Source organism: Colletotrichum gloeosporioides (assembly GCF_011800055.1).
Source record: "Colletotrichum gloeosporioides strain Lc1 chromosome Unknown consensus_1, whole genome shotgun sequence".
NCBI lineage: Eukaryota > Fungi > Ascomycota > Sordariomycetes > Glomerellales > Glomerellaceae > Colletotrichum > Colletotrichum gloeosporioides.
The window spans coordinates 572,076-592,172 of NW_025544646.1; the positions used below are offsets into that span (position 1 = coordinate 572,076).

Consider the following 20,097-nt stretch of genomic DNA (forward strand, 5'->3'; position numbering starts at 1 on the left):
GGGACAGCTCCATCACTACCTTGCAGTGTACATGGCGGCCAGACAGTCCAGCCTGGTCTTGCCCATGTATCGATACGCACGCCCTCGTGGATGTGCCAAACCACGCTGGGAAGCACAGGAGACGTCTCCGATGTGAGTGGGGTCGCGGCCCTCACATGCATCGAGCATCCATCTGCTTGTCGTGTGGCATCCATGGCAAGGTTTTTTTTTTTCGTCGTAGCCGTTTATGTGCCTGTGTATCCGTCGCGTACTTCACAGCACACATTGTGCGCAGTACGTCTGTGGTGCGTGCTTCCTCTGTTGTTAGACTTTGCCCTTGGGGATGAGAGCCACTGCGGAACTGTACAGAAAAATCGTGGGCCTCTTCTTCTGGCGCCGTCGAAGAACAAATAAAAATATCCAATGAAATGAAGCAGTATATCTGAGATCCTGTCGATCTCTCTATCCGTGCGCGACGAGCCCTGCCCGGCGTCCTGGTCTTCTCGTTGTTTCTTCCCATGCGTCTGGCAATTGGCATCCGCCATCCGCGCCCGCGGTTCCTGGCGCCCTTGTACACCTATCCCACGGTGTTAAAGGTTAGCGTAGTACTTGCGGGGCTTCGTTATATGGAAAGAACCGCAAGAACCGCACTAACCTTTAAGACCGTGGGATAGTGTAGACTTGGAAGCACAAACCCTGAATCATCATCATAAGCATGTACTCTGCAGTGGGAGGATGAACACCCCATGCGACACAGCAGCAGGGCTCCAGATCGCAAATTATGCCCTAAACTGTAGGCTTGTTTATCGCGTAATTGGCTGGCGGTTCCGTTGCACATGAACCGGCATTGTCCGTTGGTATACAGACACCATACTAGACACTGGCCCTCATCAAATTGTCGATGCCAGACCAGAACGGACCCAGATCGGGCAGGCATGTTGGTCAGGCCAGACCTGTCCCAAAGCCGGGTCTCGGGCAGCGTGGAAGAGACGCCCAGCGATAAAAGGAATGGGAATTGATGGAGGAAGCCGACGTCGGGCCCGCTGTTTTCATGTTTCGTCTCACAATTGATCGACTCCAAATATGCCACCCGCTGTCGGGGCTTGCGAACTGGCGGGGGCAGAAGGAAGCCGGCGGGCCATCATGGCGAGACAGGCCCTACAGGACAGGCCGATGAAGAGGGAGAAGAAAGCCGGACCGATCATGTCTGGAGTGTGCCACTTGAATCCTGCATCTACGCCATCTGGGCGTCACTCTCGTTATTCAGGCTCGGAGTCTGGTCCGGTCCCTGATCTAGCGACTAGAGTGTGGTGTATTTGTTTGCAGTCGGAACATGATCGCCAGCGTCCGTTCCGGGAAGAAAGCACGTCCGGATAGGCCGTGTTGTTGCCGCTAATCATGACTGGTAATCATATGGGGGTGCAAGGCACCGCGCTTTAGCGGCCGGCCGAGAATTCCAGCGGCGTCAGTAACGACCGCGGCTCACGGATTGCCAATGCTAGGATGACTTATCCGCATGTGTGCACTCATATAGATTGGTACTTGGGTATTATTGGCAGGTCTTTTGAAAAACTTATTAGGTGATGACCCCAGCAGAAGTGAGTTGATAGGAGTCGCCGACAGCTCACAAAGAGGGACTTGCGGGCTGATCAACTCGTCTTGGTTGAACCAAGTCAGCATATACCTTGTGTGTGCGTGTGGTCGTGCCTGGCGCACAGCAATGGCCATGTGAATAGCACGGGCAGCTCCAAATGCTCGTGTAAATGTGGATAGTGAGGAGTCAAGATCCAAAAAAGAAAACGAACGCCCATGGACCTTGACCCAAGCGCAAAGAAGCGGAGGGTGGCCCCGGGGGATACGCCGCCGGGTGATTAAAATTCTGAAGCCAAGGGACCCCTTCATCGACGAGCCCCTTTCCTCACCGAAGGAAGGGATCGGGATGAAAGGACAGGGCTGTCAGGCCAAAGGACGGGCTCCGGGCGGCGGGGACCAGTCGGAAGAGGGTGGTGTTTCTCGTCATCCCAGACGGTGATGGACTGGCGGGCAGGCGCACAGCCAAACCCAAAGCCACGAGCCAGCACATGGTGGTATGGATGGGATGGGTGAAAGTGATGGTGATGGGCCATTGGCGATCCAGCGGCAAAAGTGTCTCCAGCAGGGTAGTTGATACTCGGCGGCATGGAGTACGGCGGTAGGTAGGCGAGGGCATACTGCGTACGCTTCTGTGCAGAGTACCAAGTAAGCATTCGTAAGGTGTTTGACAAGGCCCACGCACGTTGGTGGAGGTGGACTAGCAACCATCAATGAGGCACGGCGTGGGCTTGACCATGACTGCCGCGTGCGGTGCTTGAAGCGACCAAAGCATTTTGGCTGCTTGCCTCGTGCGCAGCGTGTGGGGGACTAGCTGGGAGCAGCGCCGTTTGCGATGTCAACGACGGAAAGGTAGAAAGACAGGACGCGTGGTGAGGTTAGTGACTGCGTGAGGGAGGGATGGATGGAGGGAGGGAGGATCTGCACGTCCAATCCAATGACGGATCCATCCCGCTATGCTGCTCGATAACCCAAGCACCCAAATGACTGGGCCAAGGTAATGGAATTGGATTCCAACTGCATTCCATGGTGTACAGCGTTCGCGAGAGGCTCGTACCAGGGGCACCCGATCTCCCTTTCCTCTTCTCGCGGCACTCAACAAAAAGAAGCCACCATGGTGCTGTCTGTAGGTGCGCCGGACGTCGGAAAGACAATGAACATGTCCAGCTGAGCTGTGGGTATTGTCTCTGGCCAAGAGCACGATGTTGATAGTGTACCTGGTGTGCTACCTGCCTTCTGCTCTGTCGTTCCTGCACGCTCGAGTATTATTGGAACACTTAGCAGGAATGATGCGTGCCTACCCACTTGCTAAGATAGCTTTGGTGGCCGGCGTGGCATGCGAGACAAGATGTACACAAATAAGCAGTCTGCAGCAACCCCACGTTGGCGACCTGGCCGTGGCAGGTGGCATTTTGTGTAGGTAGATGCCGTGGCAAGGTACGGAGTACCTTAGGTAAGGTGCTGACCGTCCCAAGGAATCTGTAAACAATGGAAATTCCGGCTTCAGGGCAGTCTCAAGCTGAAGCATGCCCATCATCTGGGAAGGCCGTATTTTGTCCAAAGGCAGGGGAAGAATCAAAGGAACTGACGTTGTTGTTACTCGGCACGCAGTCTGGAACGCCCGTCTAGGTCAGCAGAGGTCAACATCCATTCATAGGCGCACCTAAGACCAACAGCTCCCCCGGAACCGGTGACGTCCGCGCCTCAGTGGCTGGACCAGGAGAGGAGGGGGTTGCAGCTTGCACCACCGCCTCAATCTCGAGGACCAAGACGAGGACGACAAGATGAGCTGTGCCCCCTGGTGTGTGCTCAAAAGAAGGTCGAGTGGGAGTGGAAAGGTGGACGGCGCTAGCCGCCAGGCACTGACAAGGGAACCTCGTGCGAAGTGGGGGAAGCTTTCTTTTTTTTTTTTTTCCTCTCTCTCGCTCTTTTATTTTTATTTTATTTTAGCCTTTCTGTCTTTTTTTTTTTCCACTGCCCGCCTTTTTTTTCCGCCTCCCGTCCACCAACTCAAGAGGACTGCGCTTCACGTCGTGGGCTAGATCATGTCCATGTACATACATGCCTGTGCTTTACTTCGGCGATCAGTATGTCGCAAGTGCAGTAGGAGGCGGTCTCGAAAAGTGGAAAGTGTCGTGTGTGATCAGCACATGATGGAGCATCGAGAAATGGGAATGGGAACGGGTTCGCAGTACTGCGTAGTAGTTCTAGCGGGCAAGTCGGGCTTCAGCTGGCAACTGCCTTTCACGTTGAGGTGAGGTACCCGCGAGGTACTTCCGGTGCGGCCATTTGGAGGCGCGGCTACGTTACGTCGAGCCGCTACACGTGTTGCCCTCGCCTTCCTGGTCTCATGCGAGATGGTGGCTGTACGTCGCAGTCAGTTACCTAAGTGGCCAGGAAGGTGCAAAGAGATACGTACCCTTCCACATGCTTTCACATTGCTCGTCATGTATTCGCACCTATGAATATCCAAACCTACGAATATCCATACCGCAGTAAGTACACACTGTACAGCACGCTGCATGTCGCGAGGCAGGCACTCGTAAGTTGAAGTGTAAAAGTCTGCTTGGTGCAAGGCGAACGAACGAACCTATGGGCAGGCAGGCAGTTTCTCTTTCTGCTGAACATTTCTGGTTCCATCGCACCTCGCACTTCAAATACATACTTCCTCAGGTACTCACCAGTTTAATGGAGGTTCACTGCAACTGCTCAGGGCTGCCTGCTTTTGTGGTTCCCTCCACTACCTTCCATACCTAAGTAAGGTACCTAGGTGCTAGGGGCCGTAGGCACCTTAGGGTGGTAGGTATTCCCGCGGAAGGTACCGGGCTTCCTGCCATTAGCACCATGACCACCACCGCCCGGGGCAGCTGCCAACCTGACCCAGCACCGCACCGCCTTCGCCCAGCGAGATTTCCCTCCCGTCCTTCCTGCAATGCGCGATCTCCCGATGACCACGTGAGGAGTGTATCGAGTACACGCCCGATACGTACATGCAGCGCCACCTTTTCCCACGAGACGAGGTACCTGCACTTTCGGTCTGCAGCTCCAGTTCGTTCTCCATCTCGCTCATCCACACAGCAGACAGCCATGCTTCAAACCGCCTCTCTCTCTCTCTTTCTCTCTCTCTCGCTGCGCACGCCTCCCAAACGGGACGAATCACTGACGCCGCACCGCGCGAAAGAAACATTATCTGCGCCTCCTCACCAGAAACTCAACTTTTTCTCGTATCCAACAAAACCTCTCTCAAGCAGAAACGAAACACCGCGTCAGGGTCCATGTCGCATGTCGCTGAACAAAAGGAACCGCCAACAAAGCCATTGCCACCGCATATCATACTCATCAACCAACACCAATAGGCTCTCATTGGATAGCCCGCACAACTTGCCGCAGTCGATCATTGCTTCTTCCCCCTTCCCTGTTGCGCGCACGCTCTCGGCAGTCCAACTATCGCCTTGACCAAGCCTCGAGAACGGATGCAGTCTCGTACCGACCTCCACGACGTCAACTCCCCGCCAAAACTCAACCAATACTCGTTGCTGTACCGTATCTGCTTGCACCCGCACATGATCGTCCGCCAGCCACGTTGTTCGACATGCAGTCAGCCAGACTGCTGGGACGTCTGAGACTGCCCATATTCCTTCTCCCCGTTCTGCTACCTACTCTGCCAACCTCAACTTTGCCTTCTCTCTTAGTACATACTTGGACCCTCGGAATTCAGACTTCAATAATCACCCGCCAAAAAGAAACAGCATGGTGGACGTCCCGGCTTCGCTTCCGCCAAAACACGCAGCACCCTCGGGGCTTACCTGTTCGCTGACGAATTGTGAGTCTACCGCTCTGCTGGATGCACTCCTGGGAGAGAAGGACATTCCGTACACCAAAATACGAACCTCCGTGCCCGCCTCACGTCCAGGGCGTCGGTCTCGACTCCGTGATCTGTCTTGCTAGGGCTAAGAAGCGCGGAAATAAACAAAGCCAGACCTGGCATGCCTTGCAACTCACTGTCCTCGCCCGAACCATTGCATCATGCAGTACGTATACACCGATTCCGACACACAATGCCCACCGCCGTTCCCCATCTTTAGAAAAAGAGACTTCGGGTCAGAAACCCCCACATCACAGCCGGCAACAGCCCTGCTGTCCATGCTCCCGGCAAATTCATGTCCAGCTGTCGGCTGGTGAAGCCTGGGTGGAAGGTTTACCGCCTCTTTTGTCGCAGTTACGCCGATCTGACATTGGCTATCTCCGATTTGAAACCCTCAGACACTGGATCGGCCACACGACAGCAACTAGTGTTGTATGGGTTTGGGTATATTCTTGTCTGCGTCGCTAGCAGCACGACCACGGCATGTCAACGCAGCCAAGGCCAATGTCAAACAACCAAACCCGCCCTCGGCGAGCGTCGCCGACACAACCCACACTCGATGGCTGCTAAATTGCCTCTGGAGTCCTGGGCGCACAACAGTCAGCAGGAGCCTCACAACTCAATAGTACTCGGCCACGGTGTTAGCCGCACACCAAACTCCCCCTTCCCAGCGGCAGATGTCGTCTATGAATGGCCACGTCTCGCTTGACTCGAAATCAATTAATCTTTCCCGCACCAAATATGCAAACACTGCGTCAGGCCCGAGGCAGCGCCGAGTTTTGATGGTAGTCAATCAACAGGTTCTGGCAAAAGAAATAAGGAGGCTTATCCACTTGGCTACGATTAGGAGAAACATGGTGGTCGGGATTGGCGGCTGGCAACCAGCCAGCACGGCCACAACATGAATACATTGGGCGACGGGAGACACCGCAAGCATGGATCGCGTTGTTTGTCAAATTGGATCAGACCAACGAGAGTCGCCTCCTGAACGCTGAACGGCGCTCGCAGCACACAGACCTCGAGTCCTAGCGCTCCCTGTGCACGGGTGCGCCTGCTTCTTTGCTCCCCGTCACTTCTCCATTTGATTCCCAGCTCGTGGAAAGATGCACAACAAATCAGATCACTATTCGAGTCAATCCCCCAGGAGACTCCACCAGCCCTTAGGAGCACTCCAAGCAAAGATCAGCGAACCTTGTTCGCCAAAGCCGTTCGCTGTGTGCCATCTGCCAAACCCGTCACACTTCCCGTGAGCTCTCTATAAGTACGGATACACTTCTTTTGGAGCGGACAGCCAGCGAGATCGACGAGACTTGTCGTCGAGTGCCTATGATTTGGAATATGGTTCCATGATGCCGGCTCGTGACATCCAACTCACCCGACGACATCATTCTTCGAAAGTCTTCGTTTTCCATCTGCGAGGACACTCGTGCTTGACAGTTCACGCTTCAAAAGATCCTCAGTGCGCGGCCGATAATCCCTACCCCTGTCACCCTCCATCTCAAGGATGCGGCATCTTGCACATCATCATTAAACGCAAAAAAGTGGATGGCTTTTGGCTGTCCCACGTGGAGGTACGCAGTACACTGAGAACAATCCGGCGCGGATTCTGCCAGAGACACGCATCGACCTCTTCCGAGTTGGACGAGAAAAATAAGACAAACTAGCTACCTCGATTGAGACATCGGGGCCGGCGTCTTGTCATGCATTTACCCAATGCGGGCAACACTCGGTGTTGATCCATGCTAATAATTTATTGGCACAGTGCTTCATGATGAGGATCCGTATTCAGCAGACATGCTACTCTGTACTCTCTGAAGGAGGCATTCTGAATTATGCGCAGGCGAGGACATGGACACAAGACAACACAGGGCAAACGCTCAAGGGACGAGCGGTGCGGGGACTGGTCTCTACTCTACAGTCTCTAGGTTGGTGGGAAAAAGCTGCCTGCGCTGCCTTTCCATCTGTGTGACGGCCCATCGGTTCCACACATTGGTGTGCCACGTTTCTTCCACCTGCCAGTGTAGGATCTTCGCTGCCGTCCACAGCAAGAAAGCGTATTGGGTGGTGGCCAACACTGGGCCGGGATACATCCCCAACTACACAATTTCCATCTGGGACACAATATGCCTCGTCGGCATCCAACATCGGGGCAACATCAACCAGCTCAAGCGTCTTGAGTGCGGTAATCCCCAAGGGAAACGAGATGTCAGTGAGCCGAGGCCTTTCATCGCTTCAAGAGAACCGGCTCTGCGGGCGATGCGCACGGGCGTCTCAGACTGTGCAACGGCACCAAATCCATACTAATCCACCCTCGTCTTGACACCGACCGACGCCTTTGGTCTTATTCGAGGAAAAAAGACAAGGGGCTCGTCCGGCAGTACGGGAAAAGGAATTTCTGAAATCGTTCAGTTCAACCAAGACTAGCTGGTCATTCACCACTGGTGCTGCGGGGGCGCTCACGAAAGCGATGGGCCATCAAACAACACCGTTTTCTACACGGATATCTCGTCCGGATAACCCAGCATGTAGTCATTGATGCTGCATTCGAGACACAGACCGAATTCGAGGCAATGCAAACGCTATTCACATATTAAAAAATAGGCACCAGGAAAATGTTGGCCATGTACACAAGCCTGGCAACTCAAGGATTCCTTCAAGATCTTTGGCCCATGTCTCTCAAATCCTCGTCTGTGGCAGCGCCTATTCCCAGTCCCCCGCACTTTCAACGTCGTCGGCCGTTGTCCCCACACGGTTCGTGAGCTTCGGACATGCGGGCCCCCTCTGTCCTCAATCGGCGAGGCCCACGCCGTCGAACCCCTTGGCAAGCGAGGTAGCGAGTCGTGGCTTCCGGCTCACTTCAGGCCCAGGGTCGACCATGTAAGCACTTCAGATGGGCATGCCGTTGCATTCCCATCTAGCCTAATTCTTGTGTGTATTTGGCCGACACAGAGCCGCCCCTGGACCCCTGCGCCTCGCAAGAAAGGATTGACTGGTCGGTCAACGTCCGCTTTCGTCCACATGGATTCGATACCACGGGGAAGACGACCGATCGGGACGATCGTCACGGTAGGACGTTGCTTCAAGTTTCGTTCGACGTCAAGAACGTAGACATCGGCAAGCCGGTACTATAACCCTTCACTCGTCATATGAGTTTCATCCATATCGCCCTCCTGTCCGAGAGTATCCTGAAGAAGTCCAGCCATCGGCAATTCAATCAGCCCTGCCCCTCAGATCCTGAGACTATCTCGGTGGCAGTCGCACGGACAAAAGAGTTCAGCGCCAGAAGGCATGGCGCAGTCAGCGCCCTGGCTGGCTCTGCAATCTCATGACGCAGGTGCTTCAACGGCGCAAATTAGTAGACGACGGTGGCTTCAACGCGCTTGTACCGAATGCGCCGCCTTCTGAAACGAACGAATGCTCAGATCGGAAGGCCCCGAAGTCACAATCTGCTACCAGATAGGCTGTGGTATTGAATTGTTGCCTTTTGAGATCGATTCTTTGTCACCTTCTGTTTCCAGCAATAGCTTAGTTGGAAGTAGGAAAATTTTTGTGGTCAGCTCTAGCAAGACGGTTTCGAAAGGCTATCGCCGTTTTGTGCCACAAAACTACATGGCACTGGAATTGTCAATTTCCTCATCGTCTGTCTCGGGACGAAGAGGAAGCCCCGTAGATTTGCTGTCAGGCTGTACAATGGCCATCTTGACGCTAAGGGTCTCAGGGCCATCGTCCTTACAGACTTCGGACGACAGACGTTTGGCCTCGACACTGTCGAGCTCCGATTGCGCAACCCTTGACACATCACCAAGGTTTCCCAGACTCGATGACGTCGGACCTTGCATGTCACTTGTTGCTGCTAATTTGCAGCTCTGATGCAAGCGACTGAAAGACTCCTGGGCCACTTCAGAATTTTAGGAGACGTTTCGGGTCAGTCATTCTCTTTCATCAGACTAAGCAACGGTAGCTTGGCCTAACACGGCCTTGAAGTAACTTATGCAGCCACCGGTGTTCTCCAGCAATAGTCAATTCCAGTACATGCCTCGCACAGTGCTCTGAACGTCGATCGCATGGCCAGGAGAACGCGAAAGCGCTATTCACACTGACTGCCTCTGGGCAAACTTGGCCACAGAATTCGAATAAGAAGCTCCATGACGACTCGATGAGCCTCCAGGCGGGCAACGTTTCTCACTGGGGTTGCTGCTCACTGCCTGTGCTTTTGTTATCCGTGGCAATGTATGCACTAAATCTTCCCAGCAACTTATAAACATCCAATTGCTCCAAACTGTGAATTGAATATCTTATATTTAGGAACCTTTTTCGGCAATTGACTGTGAACAGAGTTTGGCGCGGGAGCTGCTTCTTAGCTCGGGACGCGAGGGAACTGATTGCGCCAGAGTATTCCATCCCACTCTCGACGAACACATGGCGACGAACGGACACCGCCAACCTTCAAACATGCTCCAATCAGCCACGTTACCGAATGGCTTCTAAACGAAATTCTGATATGCCAAAAAACAACATCTGGGACTTTGTGTTCGGTGACGAAGCAGAAATATGTGCCCAAGCACGGAAAGTTCAGACGAAATCCCCAAGTACCGATACATGGCTTTAGACTCTCCGTCTAAGCTTCCGGCCTTCACCCCATACCACGCACAACGCACCACGCCCAATCGATCCTCGGACGGCACCTGCGCCGTTGTATGTCTCCCGCCTCATTTGGGTTGAGAGATGGATGCCACAAAGCTTTCGGGGCCAAATCCGCTGTGCAGCCATCGTTGGTATCAAAAGACCCCGGACCCCAGCAAAGCTTCCGTCAAAGCCAAAAAGATGATACCTTGAGAGATTGGGCGGCCGCAAACATGCCGTCAACGGCTTTTAGCTTTGCGGCATTCAGACGATGTCTCACACAGCGTCCAAAACAGCAACGATGTTCAAACGGTCAAACCACGGCGTGGTGCTTAACTGGTCTCCCACGCGAACCAGGCGTGCGGAACCAATTGATTTCATCGAGAAAAGCTTCGGTGCATCAGACCGGCGTCAAATACTACACTATGTAGAATCCTGGGCAGGCAAAAGCGCAAATCACCAAGGTCGCCATCCGTTGTGGTCAAACATGACAATGGCTGGCGTAAGCGATGGGCGTTTGGACCGATGATCGACGCCAGGAAGCTTTCACCCTCCCTGGAGCAGTCATGCTGCACAGAGCAACAAAGGATCCGGGCGTCCCGCTCCATTGGAGGCTCCAAAAGCTTCCCGCTGCGGAATCCAACCAACCTCAACTGGCGAAACAGGGGCAGCTGGGACATCGAAACAAGTCTATCCACGCTGTCGACTCGTGCCGCTGGACAAGGCACACACCTGATGAGTCGGTGGCTCCAACTCGTCATGCTTGTCTCAAGCAGCCACTCAATTGACCGAAAGTCATGCCTGTGAGAAATGAGGCGAACCACAAAGGCTTCCGCGCACGCGAAGCCATTCACACTGAGGATACACCCCCACCGGCTCCAGCAAACATATCTTTGGGCTCAAGGCAGAGACTACTGCGCATGTGCAGTACTCCTGTTCGCACTACTGCGCACTAGTATCGCTGAAGGCCACCGGCGAAAGTTTCTTCGAGGGGGCGGGTAGGCGATCTACTAATCGCTGGCCGTTGCGGCCTTTCCGCATGGATAAACTGCGACACGTTTTTCCTTTTTCCTCCGAACTGACAACAGACAGTGGCTCGGGCCAAAAAAGGCACGCCGTCTCGATTCCTGACCTGTCAACCGTCAGGTGAGCGGCTTGGCCTCTTGGCCTCTAGTGGAAGTGGCTGGAACAAGGCGATATGATCTGTGATCTATCACTAAGCCTAGCAACGCAACCCCCCCAAGCTATTGTTCGTGAATGAATACCAGCACAAGAAGGAAAAAAACGTGTGGACGTACGCACATTCAAACATGTACAATGAGGGAGAGCCGCCAGGCACTTTCGGGATGTTTGAGACATTCGAGCGGTGGAACGAAAACCTGTTTGCAGCAATCTAGTTCGCCTCGTGGCGTCGCGCTTTTCCGGCAGCCTGCGTTCTGATGTCTGGGTGCGTGACACCCACCACTTTCTGTCTTCCCCCACATCTCGTCTCGCCTGGGCATCAGCATGCAAAGCAGATGCCCATCTTTTACCAGGTCGCCGGTAACCAGGGAAAAGGCGTCCCAGGGTATCGTTTGACCTACAAGAACCAACAGGAATCGGATACGGGAACCAATCAGTGCCGTGAAGAGAATCCAGCGACTGCGTACGACGGCTGCCACCAGCGAGTATTGTGTTACGAATGCCTCGTACGCTTCGGCTACCTTTCCGCGGTAGCATGAGACAAGACCGTGGCCTGGCTCCGGAGGCTAGCGGTAAAAGGAACATTAAGATCAGTAATGCAGAAAGATATGCCCTTTTCGAGCCTTGTGCAGTGCCCCGACCAATGTCAGCCACAGCACACATGTGGCATGGCCTGGGTTAGCATGGCTTTTTTACTTTCCGTCACCCGCCGCCGTCTTTCGGTCCGGGCCCGCAGGAAGCAAGCCTCAACCGACCTTGTTCATCCAACTAACCGTCTCTCTAGGAGGACCCACGATACTAGTGGGAGGATTAGGGGTCCAAAGGGCGAGCTCGACGCCAATGGCGTCCGGGACAGAGGTCAAAGATACTGAGAGATCGTCTCGAAGATTGGGATAGACGCCTTCCTTCGGACGTTTCTATTGACAACTGCGTTGTTTGTTCGCACCAATGGTGAGGGTCAGCGAGCGAACGGCCGGCTGATCCTTCCTTCTTGATCCTGCCTTTCGGGTCATGTTGTTGTGCGACGATGCGCGAACCCCCTTTCCTTTGGTGAATGACGACTCCGCATTCAAGATGGGCCTTTCTTTTTGAGATTATCCTCGCACAGCGTTCGCCAGATTGACCGACGCTCAGGGAGGGGGGGGCGCGTGGAAAGGGGTAACGGAGAGAAAGGCAGGCGCACGAGCGTGCGGGAGCTAACATATTCACCGTCTACTGCTAGCCTACCTGCCTTTCCTCTCGAACGTCCGGCTCAGCCCAGATCAAGAATGCCCATAGCTCGCCCCCCTCCCTCTCCGTCGTCCGCGCCCAGTTGCCGCTGTGCTGCGTGCGGGTGTGACCAACCCGATCGTTCCATGTTTGAGGATCTGTTCGTCCCCGATCCAGGTGCGTGCGAAACCCACGATGGCGGCTAGGAACCCGCTGGCTTCCCTTCGTCCTGGAGATCTGGACAGCTGCCTGGAGCTAACATAATGGTCCAGCCCAACTTTAATTCTCTACGCTGGCTGGGGGACTCTTAGTTGATGGTCAGAGGCGAAGAGGGGGGTTAGGTGAGTATCGAGCAAAGTCCAGGCCCATTTTGACGACACAATGCTAATAATGGGCAAAGGAGGCTTGAAGGCGCCCGGCTGCAGACGTCGAGGAGGGGATGAATTTAGGCGAACGGTGTAACCTGGCGTCGGAGATAAGACGCCTAGTCCTAGATCTCGACGATGAAGGGGTAGGAGGGGCGTTCCTAGGCAGGACCATCTGGCGAAATGTGTGACATTGCGTCGGAGATTGGGCCGGTTGTATCCAGATGTTGGGGTCGAGATGGATTTGGTGTCAGGACGGAGTCTAGATCGTCGAGGGGGTGGTGACGGCAAGCCCGGAGCGGGCTGGCCAACGGGCAAAGACTGAACGTTCGGAATGAGGTAAGTGATGATCTTGGGGACCGCTAGTGCGGGCGACACTGGGCATCCGGGGGGAGGGATTGACCGCGATATCTGGCGTGTCATTCTTAGATGAGGGTCTATATTCCTGAAAACGGGTTGATACTCGGATCGTGAGGATGAGCATCTTGCTCGGGCCGGATCTATTGCATGACTCTGGCCGAAGAACACGTTTTGCGATGAAGGAAGGGATCATCATCTGTCAAAGGAATCTGGGATAGAGTCATGGAATTGTTTCTGCTGCTTGCGGTTGTGGTTGAAATCGGAGGTTCATGGTCCCGGAAGCGTTCCCGCCCCAAGCTTCCTTGCTGGCGGGCCGAAGGGTTCAGCGCTGTCCAGGGCACCGGGGTAAGCTTGTTTTCGAAGCGGTTGACGTTGAAGGCTTGGTAGAAGTCTGGCCCGGTAGAGGGCCGCCATCGCCGGATAGGGAAATCCGTAAAGTCATCCTGTCCTCGTGCCGACGCCTGACATGCGTAGCATACGTGTGTATTTCCGCAAACGGATGCGGCTAAATGATTCGAGGCCCAGAACGTCGGGATCTCGTGGCGAGAAACGAATTGCTGGAATGCCCATGTGTTGAGTTGACGGGATGATGGCAGGATTCGTCAGTCCATGAGAGTTCCATGCGACGAGACAGAGGAGGATTACTCCGGTCCGCCCTCCCACGGGGTTAACCCAGGGTTGCATTTGCCGGGCGGAGTTTCGGCGACCCGTGATTGCGGAGTTTGGCGGCCGTGTGGGGCCGCAGCGGGCGGACTTGGGGGCTGGCGGAGTTTGACACATCCAACCTCCGCTCCGGACCCTCCGACGTGATCTCACCCAAACTCCGTCATCTCACCGAGCCCCCCAGTCCAACGAACTCGTGCACTCTTCCACCGCGTAAGCTTCAGCCTGCCTACTCACCACACGTGGACCCAGACAGGCCAGATTGTTTCCCATCGAGCAGAGACTGAATTAGTGGAAATCTTTCTTGTCATTCCCACTTTCTCGCCTCCCATCTTCCCCCAGCTTCAGGGCTGTCTGAGCAGATCCCGTCCCTCTTATACAATCAGGTTTACTCAACAGTCGCCTCAAGAATCTCAGTCTCCGCCTCAAAAGCGGAACAAGACACACAAGGCACAAAGAGCCATGTCCGCAACCGATCCCAAGATGGGCGGCGATGCGGATGCCTCGGATAAGTCGCGGCAGAAGAGCTGCAACGCCTGCGTACGGAGCAAGCGCCGCTGCGACAAGCGGACCCCGCGCTGCACCCGCTGCTCAGAGAAGAACTTCGCCTGCGTGTACCAGAACCTGCCCCCGGCCGTTGGTGGTCCTGCTGAGGGTGCGGCAGCAGCAAAGGCTGCCACAGTAAGCGATGCACAGGATGATCCGCTGCAGGCCATGGACCTCGAGGACGGTAGCAGTGACCATCTCCCGCCGCCGCCGCACCCTTTTGATTTCAACACGCTCGGCGGGAGCTCTTCCTCGACATCACCCACCTATGTCAACGGCACGCTGGTGATGGACGGGCCCACTGACAGCAGCGCGACGACGTCGTCGTTGAACTTGGATCCCAACATGCCGAATTTCGATTTCAACTCGGTGATGGACTTTTTGAACGCAGACCCGGCGCAGGGCGGTGAGATGCAGGTCTGGGAGACGCCGCAGTTCCCCCAGCTCTCTAAGAGCCTCGCGCCCGAACTGCCGTACATGGGGTCGGTGTGTTGTGGTATGGAGAGGGACGATATTCTGGTAAGCAACCCAACTCTTCTTCATCACTCAACCCCCCCTCTTCCTCTCATCTCATCCATCACCACGCATCACCACATCCTACTCCGACCCACTAACAACCCTTCTCATCCCCTTTCATAACCCCCTTCTCACCGTATGATATCCATCATTACATGCCAGCCCCATCCCTGACCAAGAGAAACTCAGTGCATGTCGCAGGGAGACTTCCAACCATGGCAGATCCACGAGCCCGACTCGCGCATCGGCTACATGGTGTCCTACCTCACAAACATGCACACGACGTTCGCCCAAACAAAGCAGACCCCCTTCATCCACCGGCACCTCTACCGCGGCATCCATGCCACGCCGCGGCCCCTCCTCGCCGCCTACACGGCCATCTCCGCCTACGCGGGCCGCACCAACGCCAACAAGGGCTGGGCCATCCGCGCCATTTGCGAGGGCGCCGCCGAGGTGCTCAAGTCCGCCAAGGACCCGGCCGCGAGCGCGGCGATGACGGGGCATGAGAAGCTCGCGCGGACGCAGGCGCTGTGGCTGCTGCAGACGATTCGCTGTTTTGACGGGGATGTGGCGATGAGGGCGCAGGGGGAGAGGGATATGGAGGTGCTGAAGCGGTGGTTGAAGGAGTTGGAGGGGCTGAGGGACAACCTTGATGATGTGCACCTGCTGGATGATCTTGCCCTCAGACAGAGGCCGCCTCGGTCGTGGGAAGTTTGGGTGTTTAATGAGTGTGTGAGGAGGACGGTGTTGATGGGCCATATTTTCACATCGTTGTTTGAGATTCTGAAGGCGGCTGGCGAGAGTGGTAAGTTTTCCCACCTCATGTTGCCCCCTTTCTGTTGCTTCATGAGCTGCGTCAATGTCGCCTCTCAATGCATCCGAATTTGGCGTTCCGAGCTGACCGACGAAACCAGAGCCGGACGTCACCAACTGGCTGGCACCCCACCGGTGGACATTCTCCAGATCATTATGGGAAGCCCAGTCATCACCTGCCTTCTTCTCGTCGTGGCGGGAGAAGCCGCTGTTCATGGTCAACAGCTTCTTTGTGCAGGAGGTAGCCAAGGTAGCGAGGCCGTTTGACGTGGATGAGTTTGCGAGGTTATTCCTCACTGTGTAAGTCGACTGCCTTGGGTCGGGAGACGTCGGAGACTGAGTTGCTATATGTATGCTGACAATGATCATGGCGCAGAAACTTTGGTGTTGAAGAAACGAAGCATTTCATGCTGGAGGTCTGATGCGGGTATTCACAAGCTGTGCAGTGTTGCAAAAAGAGATTACAAGTCGCCAAAGCTTGAGGAGAATGCGTTTGACCCATCAAACGCTAGCTCTTCCTATACAAGCAGGTTTTTCGCGACGAGGCTCTGTCATTGGATTTATTCACGAGTATGAGCCGATCCTTCTCATCGCCGGGCGTCTCGAACAGAAGATTCAGCGCATAAAAGAGCGAAAGCAGGTAAAGAGATACGGTGAAACGACAATTTACTAAAGTATGGCCAGAGATGAGCTCAGATTCTGCAGCTAGAGGTTGTCCTGTCGTAGGAAATAGCTGGCAGATAGGAGGCGACGTCGGGATGGCATCAACCCTCTTGGATGCACCTAGTACCCTATAGCATTTTAGAAGCTCAAGGGGCCTATAATCAAGATCACCGAGACGTCTCCCGCCGATAAACGGCGCTACTTGAGATCAAGGAAGACTTCATCGTCTGGGACAAACCATCCTAGGGATTGGGCAGTGCGCTTTGAGCCGAGATTTAGCAAGGCAGGACTGGCGTTGATCAACATGGTTGTTTTTGCTCTGGTTAATCAATGCACAAGACCGTTTGGTATGATTTGGCCTCAGATACTTCCAGTGTTAGATTGCTGCCAACGAATCCATGGCTACTCCAAAGTACAAGCTCTGCTCCATCGCTGTTCACTCTTACCCTCGTTTCTCCTACGCTTTCAACCGGGGTGGTAGTGTATCTAGCAGAAGATCTCTTTGGCCTGGGCATTGTGCAGGCTTAAGGAGCAAACAACAGGAGTCGAAATGACTGAGGGCTCTGTCGAAACTTCTCCTTGCTACGCTCTCTTCAATCGCATTTACCTAAGGCCCGTCTCTGATGACACTAAGAGTGCGCGCTCCCAATCACATCTCGATGACTTGCCTGAGCCAAATGGGAAAATAGCATTTCCCGAAATCAAGTCGACGAGCCGAAGTCAACCAAGTCTTCGTCTCAAATTACCTCGTTCCGATCTTTCATGGTCGAGAGTTCATCTAAAACCTTGCCCTGTGCGGTCCGTCCCGATATCTGCAAAGTTAGGCTCGCGACGATGCAAACCCAATCATATAGTTGCAATGCGGCATCGCGCAGCGTAGAATAGTCGACGGGAAATTTCGATTATCTTGAGTATCAATGTGCATGTCACCAACCCTTGCGTGCAATCAATAACATGCACGGGGCCGCCGTTTAGAGGTACAAATGAGAACCTTCTGTCAACTACTTAGGTCAAGCTGATTTTGTCAATCTGTCGGGGACATCCAGCCAAACCCCCTTTCAATGAGATGCCATAACTCCAGACGCCGGAATGTCTTTGGAACACCCATATATTGCGTTTTCCATCGTCTTGTATCCGTTTTCTGTATTATACGAGCAATACCGCGTTCACGCACCCGTCTAGCTCGGGACTGTCGCGCCTAGTCAGCTTCAAGAGAACCTCTATCGGAAAGAAAAGGAGATAAATCAACAAAACATCGAAAAACGACGAGAACCTACTTGTTTGTTACCTGGCAATACCTCCCCCAAGCAACCTTTCCGGACGCTGTTGTAAGTCCCAGTTCAGAGACGTTGACTGAATTATGAGGTCAGCTATGAATTTCCAGCCAATTTTAGGAACCATACCCTCGAGGATCGTGCCCTTCGTAAGGACTCCCAGAGATGTGTACAAAGGAGCGTTGGGGTTCTTCTTGACCGACAGGATCGGAAGTTTGACCGTCACATTAAGCTGGGGATGGACAACGTGGGCATATTTGTAGCGCTACGGTGTGCAAGACGTGTTAGCTGTATTTGTTGCCAGATTTGAGTTTTGGTGGAATGAAAACTAACCAGACCCATAGGGCGAATGAACCTCTCGGCTTTCGGATTGGCCCTAGTGAAATTCTGGCCTACGAATGTAGGCTTCGTGATCTGTGGTTGTGGTCAGTGGATGCTAATATCGATACGCAGAAATGCTGCGCATCATAGGAAATGAGAGCCCATCGCCCCAAAAACGAATAAAGCAGCTTGCTGGATTACTAACCATCCTCTTCCATTGCTTCTGGTGCGTTTTCTTTCCTGTTCCTACAACCTTAAACATCTCCTCTTCAGAAATGCCGCGGACCTTTGGCAACTATGGACTTTTCTTAGTTCTGTACCGTACCGACGTTTTGTTAGGCTCTAACTCACGGGAACGGCAAACTAGAGTATTGTTAGCATGAAGGATCAACCATAAAATGTTTCTGGGGGCTCCTTACTCTCGCTGCCTTCTCAGCACGCTTGTTCTTGATCTGCGAAGAGATGGCCTTGGCATTCTCTGGGTTGTTGCGGTCGAGCAGGTAGGCGGGCATGGGCTCGCTGGGTTCCTTCTCGTTGTTCGTCTTGACATTGCGCTCCTCGTGGGCCTTGATCTGCTTGCGCATCTGGATCTTCTCCTTTCTTCTGCTCTCAGCGTGAAGCTTAGCGCGGAGGCCACGGAGGTTCTGGGCATCCTTCGAGGCCTTATGTCCCTCTCTGGCCTCCTTCTTTCTCTTCCTCTCCTCGTAATCGAGACGGCGACCATGCTGCTTCCTCCAGCGCTCCATGTACCTATATTATGTCAGGGGATGCCAGGTGTTTCGGTTGATTGAAGGATTCCATACTCGTTCTACGGAGGGCTTGTTAGCATGGCCGGGCTGAGGCGATAGTGTCTAGGAACTCACCTGAGGCATCTTGAGGGGTCTGCGCTCGAGAGCGACTTCGAAATGCTTGTTTGGCGGTAAGAAGACGTAAAGAATGTCGGTGCGACGGCGGTGATGATAGTTCGTCAAGGAAGTCGCCAGGCGTTAACGATGCAGGCAAGTGGCGGGTCGCGAAGAAAAAAACGCCAGTACTTCTCTTATCGATAAGAAAGCTCGGACTGTCGAAAAAGTTGCGGCGGGGCCTGCCCGCCAGAAGCGGAAGTGGATCAATGTATAATCCGAGCGCATCTGGGGGACCTCACTAGGAACCTTCCTAGAACTTTTTTGAGCTTCACGACGGCTGGGTCCAATCGCGCATAACGTCAGAAGCCATTGGGAATCCCCCGCCGGGTCCTATTCACCACGCCGAACATTCTCAAAATGAGTCGATCCCTGTTGCGCTCCGTCCTGGAGCTCAGGACACCTGTCACCCGCCTCCCGCCTACATTCCTCCTCCCAATTCAAGCTAGGAGATTCAACTCTACGGCGCCGATCATCGAGCCCCAGATCACGTCCGTCGCCGAAGATGCCCCCGCCGCGGCTGTTCCCTCAGGTGCGGTTGCCGCCGAGCCTTCAATAGCCCAGAAAGCCGTTGCCGCGCAAAAGCCAACGACTCCGTCAGGACCCATTTCAGAACAAGTAAAGGCGGTTCTGCCATTCCTGGCCGCCCAGCCAAACCACTACATCACCTTCCACATCCACGGACGCCCCTACCTCGTCACGCCCGGCGACAGTGTCCGTCTCCCCTTCAAGATGCCTGGTGTCGTACCCGGCGACGTCCTCCGTCTCAACCGAGCGTCCGTCATCGGTAGCAGAGACTACACCCTTAAGGGCGCGCCGTTCATCGACGAGCGGCTGTACGAGTGCAGGGCTGTGGTGACGGGCACTGAAAGTGAGCCTATGCGGTTCAAGGAGAAGACGAAGAGGAGGCAGAGGAAGGTGAAGACGGTCAAGAGCAAGCACCGCTACACGACACTGGCTATCAGCGAGTTGAAGATCAACAGCCCGGAAGAGATTGAGGTATAGGGGGGTTTTCCGAACCAAGAGGTATTGGATTGTTGTTCGAGTACCACGAACGGGTGTATAAAACACACAGGGTCGTATGATTCTCTGTACCAATGTCTCCATATCGGGACTGTATCAATAGACAAACAAATTTCACGAGCTGAACGAAGTCGGGCATGGATCTGTAATTAAAACGAGTGCTATCAGGCTGGGACTTGAACTTGAAGCAGGCGGGGAGTCCG

The 20,097-nt window shown here is 54.3% G+C and overlaps 2 protein-coding genes and 1 pseudogene across 3 annotated transcripts; 2 read left to right on the forward strand and 1 right to left on the reverse strand.

The window, feature by feature from the left end:
- Positions 1-14,298: 14,298 nt before the first annotated feature.
- Positions 14,299-16,133, forward strand: GCG54_00009945 (uncharacterized protein; the record flags this gene model as incomplete). The annotated part of the gene is made up of 4 exons (XM_045409882.1): positions 14,299-14,901; positions 15,088-15,703; positions 15,813-16,011; positions 16,088-16,133. The coding sequence occupies 4 exons, from the start codon at positions 14,299-14,301 to the stop codon at positions 16,131-16,133; spliced, it is 1,464 nt and encodes a 487-aa protein (XP_045271419.1).
- Positions 16,134-17,520: 1,387 nt separating this feature from the next.
- Positions 17,521-18,841, reverse strand: GCG54_00009946 (annotated as a pseudogene). The gene is made up of 6 exons: positions 18,833-18,841; positions 18,389-18,709; positions 18,175-18,264; positions 17,982-18,062; positions 17,778-17,913; positions 17,521-17,727 (listed from the first exon to the last, which is right to left on the reverse strand). Coding segments are annotated over exons 1-6 (844 nt in total).
- A 390-nt stretch (positions 18,842-19,231) lies between these two features.
- GCG54_00009947 (54S ribosomal protein L49) lies at positions 19,232-19,876 on the forward strand (the record flags this gene model as incomplete). The annotated part of the gene is made up of 1 exon (XM_045409883.1): positions 19,232-19,876. The coding sequence occupies one exon, from the start codon at positions 19,232-19,234 to the stop codon at positions 19,874-19,876; it is 645 nt and encodes a 214-aa protein (XP_045271420.1).
- Positions 19,877-20,097: the final 221 nt, after the last annotated feature.